This window comes from Triticum dicoccoides, unplaced genomic scaffold (assembly GCF_002162155.2).
Source record: "Triticum dicoccoides isolate Atlit2015 ecotype Zavitan unplaced genomic scaffold, WEW_v2.0 scaffold99776, whole genome shotgun sequence".
Taxonomy (NCBI): Eukaryota; Viridiplantae; Streptophyta; class Magnoliopsida; order Poales; family Poaceae; genus Triticum; species Triticum dicoccoides.
Genome location: NW_021316405.1, coordinates 1 through 4,255, shown reverse-complemented (window position 1 = coordinate 4,255; position 4,255 = coordinate 1). Strand labels below are relative to the sequence as shown.

General features: G+C 46.0%; 1 protein-coding gene across 1 annotated transcript; it reads left to right on the top strand.

Annotated features, from left to right (window-relative positions):
- Positions 1-2,419: 2,419 nt before the first annotated feature.
- On the top strand, positions 2,420-3,765 carry LOC119348655 (peroxidase 5-like). Its single transcript, XM_037616625.1, has 2 exons — positions 2,420-2,732; positions 2,861-3,765. Exons 1-2 carry the CDS (start codon positions 2,493-2,495, stop codon positions 3,644-3,646), a joined length of 1,026 nt encoding a protein of 341 aa, XP_037472522.1. The 5' UTR covers positions 2,420-2,492; the 3' UTR covers positions 3,647-3,765.
- Positions 3,766-4,255: the final 490 nt, after the last annotated feature.

The following is a 4,255-nucleotide window of genomic DNA, read 5'->3' as shown; positions in this document are numbered from 1 at the left end:
TGCATTCATATAATATATCCATCTACCTAATCGATTAATCAATGCAGCTACACGGGATATGATGTTATGAGTTTTGACTAATGTGCGTGCATGCTCAAGGATAAATGAAAACGATAGAGATCCACTCATAAACAATTCATGTCGCTACAAATAAGAGCAATAAAGTACTTTTCTCATCTTTACCTGATACTAAAGTTGTACTAAAGTTGCGTCAATTAATTTGGAGTGGAGAGAATAACATATTTTTCCATACGATCCAGAAAAGATCGCGTTCCACTGTCAAATTCATATATAACATGTAACCTAAATTGCATATTCCTAGTTACCACCACATGCAGTTTTGCTGTTTAATAACATGCTTGATTAGCGAAAATACCAAGATGAACATGGTTCCACACACACCAATGTGAATAGTAAAAAATACTATAAAAATAAATAAAAAACCTGTGATTTTGTGGTATCAAACTTGGTTGATCATTCTACACACGTGTGAAGCTCTGTGAAGGAATATGTTCTTAATAAAGAAAAATACAATTTAGACATTACTATTCATTCAAATAATGTGTTTTTGATCGCATCAATTCTAACTTTTCTTTTACCAAAATACCACTGTATCATTTCTCTATGAAACTTCACACGTGAGTAGATGGTCGTCCAAGTTTGGTACCCTAAAGTTTCAAAAAAATAACTTGTAATTTTCTTGGTTTTACTGTTCTAGCGGGCGCGTGGAACCATGTTCCAAACATTCCTGTTCGCTTAGATTAGTTGCTATACGAGTAAGCTAGCAAGACTAGTTTTCTCTGCGGTTAGTCGGATGTTCATGGAAGCATATATTACAGACACACGACGACGGTCTAGTAATATAATTGTTGTTGACCCGGTATAACACGCGGCGGCGCCACCATTTTTCCCAACTGCTACACAGTGAATGCATACATAAACACTCAGTGGAGCCTTCAACTCATCTCCATGTCGACCAATGATATGATAACCCATTTCCATCTCTTTCATAGCTACTCCCTCCGTCCCATAATATAAGAACATTTTTGACACTAGTATAGTGTTAAAACGCTCTTATATTATGGGACCAAGGAAGTAACTCATTAATTTTCTTAAGCATCGCACAAGTGACCTTTTGTTTCGAGAATGTTGCACAAGTAACCTTCACGCAATGACACAGTCAGTTACGCTAGTGATTGCGTCGCAGATGCAAATTTTGAGTAACATTAAGCAGATAGTGATAGTTCTTGCACGTTGTCGACGACCAAGTATTTATGTTTCAGATGGAGACGCGCTGTCAGAGAGACATGATACTCTACGGATTTGTACGTAAAGCTTCATGGTACAAGGTATACTTCGCACTGACCAAGAGTACGTATTGACATTTTCTTTGTCCTCGGGGTTGTTTGTTATAGAAAGAATTGTCTGAGATCTCTTGAACCTCAGTTATGCTTTCATTCATCGACAAACAATTTGCATTCCCTTCTCTCTTGGTATTTTGTCGTCCGACACGACGCGTTGCATTGCATGCCGTCCGGTCGATCATCATGTTAGTTAACATCGCCTTATGCAACACGGTTCATGAGCGTCAGAAGAATGTCGTGTGTTGCACCTAATTAAGGCGCCATGTCACGCTACAAGCGCATCCATGTTCTTTTGAAGACAAACACTAGAGGACATTTTTATTTTTGGCGAAGATAAATACAAACACTTCTTGTACTACAGTTCTAGATAAGGCGCAATAGTCATATCAAATTATCAAGTTATTGAAAGATTTGTGAAACATGTGTTCTACTTGAGATATGTGGAGCTTGTCGTGACGTACAGAGAAACTTCCGTTAGTATGTGTGTGATGCATGCAGCATCGTAAGAGCTATTTGTAAGTTCACTGAATTTGCAATCAGGCTAAATCGATAGATTTCGGGGGAGAAGAAAATATGAGGCGATACAAAGCTCTGAAGGCCCAGCCAAGAATGAGCCGAAGTCGTCTCCAGCGGAGGCAGCGCCCTGGCCCAAGTCTCGAACGGCGCTGAGAGCAGAGCCGAACAGTGGAGGACGAACGGTTTCAAGAGGAGGCGTTGGATCATAGTCCAACGATCCAAAAATTCAACTTACCCAAAGAAAGCAGGCGACTTATTATCAATAAATAGTCGATCCCCATAATCACAAAGATTTGTTACTCAGTTCCTTGACGAGTAAGGGGGTTTACTTAGCTGCTGTTAGGTGGATGTAAGCCACCTTTTTTTTTTTTTTGAGGGATGGATGTAAGCCACCCTTAACGACGATCTGGTCTTCAATTTGACTCCGTAGTCGGGTATATATAACGCCCGGAGCCACTTTTTTCCTAACTGCTACGAGGTGAATGCTATATAAACATTAGTTCACCCAGCCATCAACGCATCACAACAGCAATCTCTAGCTTCCAGACCACGAAATTTGGAGAGCTAGAGCAACCTGCAGACCACGAAACAGATCAAAATAAGCTTCCAGCCATGAGGTTCCCCAGTTTAGTGCTTGCGTGGGCTGCGGCGGTGCTGGTCGCCGTGGCCGGCTTCTCGGCGGTGGCAGATGCGTCGCCTCCGCCGTCCAAGTTTCTGAAGGTTGGGTTCTACGAGCACACGTGCCCACAGGCCGAGTACATCGTGCGCGACGCCGTCCGCCGCGCCTTCGCCCGCAACCCAGGGCTCGCCGCGGGCATCATCCGTATGCATTTCCATGATTGCTTCGTCAGGGTAAGCAATGACCATCATGCACCCATGCACCCCTACTCCATTCACGGTTCATGCAACCTTATCAGTGCCACGTGAACATGCATGTACCTGATCTGACCATTGATTTTTATGTTGGTTGACACGTGTAGGGCTGCGATGGCTCGCTGCTGATCAACTCGACGCCCGGGAACTTGGCGGAGAAGGATTCGCAGGCCAACAACCCAAGCATGCGTGGCTTCGAGGTCATCGACGAGGCCAAGGCAGCCCTAGAGGCGAGCTGCCCGCGCACCGTTTCCTGCGCTGACGTGCTCGCCTTCGCGGCGCGCGACGGGGCCTACCTTGCCGGCGGCATCAACTACCGCGTGCCCTCTGGTCGCCGTGACGGCCGCGTGTCTATCGCCGACGAGGTGCTCAACAACAACGTGCCATTCCCGACTGACGAGGTCGCGGAGCTCGTGGCCAGCTTCAAGCGCAAGGGGCTCTCCGCTGACGACATGGTCACGCTCTCCGGTGCACACACCATCGGTCGATCCCACTGCTCCTCCTTCACACAGCGCATTTACAACTTCTCAGGTGAGGTCGGTCGGACCGACCCGTCCATCGACAGGTCCTACGCGGCGGAGCTGAAGCATCAGTGCCCTCCGTCAACGGACAACCCTAACGACCCCACAGTGGTGCCGCTGGACCCGGTCACGCTGGGGGAGTTTGACAACCAGTACTTCAAGAACGTACTAGCGCGCAAGGTGCTACTCACCTCCGACAAGACACTACTCACCAGCCCCCGGACCGCCGGTATCGTCGCGTTCCACGCCGCCGTGGAGAAGGCATGGCAGGCCAAGTTCGCTGCCGCCATGGTCAAGATGGGCAAGGTGGAGGTTCTCACCGGTGAAGAGGGGGAGATCAGGGAGAAGTGCTTTGTCCTCAACCACCAGTAGTCAATCATTCCAAAGTCATTCAAAGCATAGCTATATATTTTGTGTGTCCGTCGATCGCAGATCATACTGTTAGTTGTCAGTGTATGTAATTTGACTTTCCAAGGTGATTTCATTGTTAGTTGTTTGTGTATGTCCAAAAGAGTTTTTCTTCCAAACGTCAACGTAAAGATGATGTTATGAGTTTTGACTAATGTGCATGCAAGCTCGATCAAGGACAAACTAAAACGAAAGAAATTCACTCATAAACAATTCACATCGCTACAAACAAGGGCAGAACTTCTAGAAGAAAAACATAAACAATTCGTGTACATCATCCAAACTACACTAGTGCAGAACCGGGCAATAGCACTGGTTCGTAAAGCCCTTTAGTGCCGGTTCCATAACCGGCACTAAAGTGTGGGCACGAAAGCCCCCCCCCCCTCCTTTAGTACCGGTTCAGCACGAACCGGTGGTAAAGGGCAACCACGTGGCACGAACCAGCTCCGGGGGGCTGGAGCCCTTTAGTACCGGTTGGTAATACCAACCGGTACTATAAGGTTTGGTTTTTTTTTTGTTTTATGATTTCTTTTTCATTTAATTTTGTGTTTTCATTTTAATTCTTTTTTGTTT

Excerpts from the sequence above, each read along its gene's own strand:
- LOC119348655 (XM_037616625.1), top strand. The coding sequence starts at position 2,493 with ATGAGGTTCCCCAGTTTAGTGCTTGCGTGGGCTGCGGCGGTGCTGGTC. Across the intron at positions 2,733-2,860 it reads TCCATGATTGCTTCGTCAGG|GGCTGCGATGGCTCGCTGCT; the intron begins GTAAGCAATGAC and ends TGACACGTGTAG.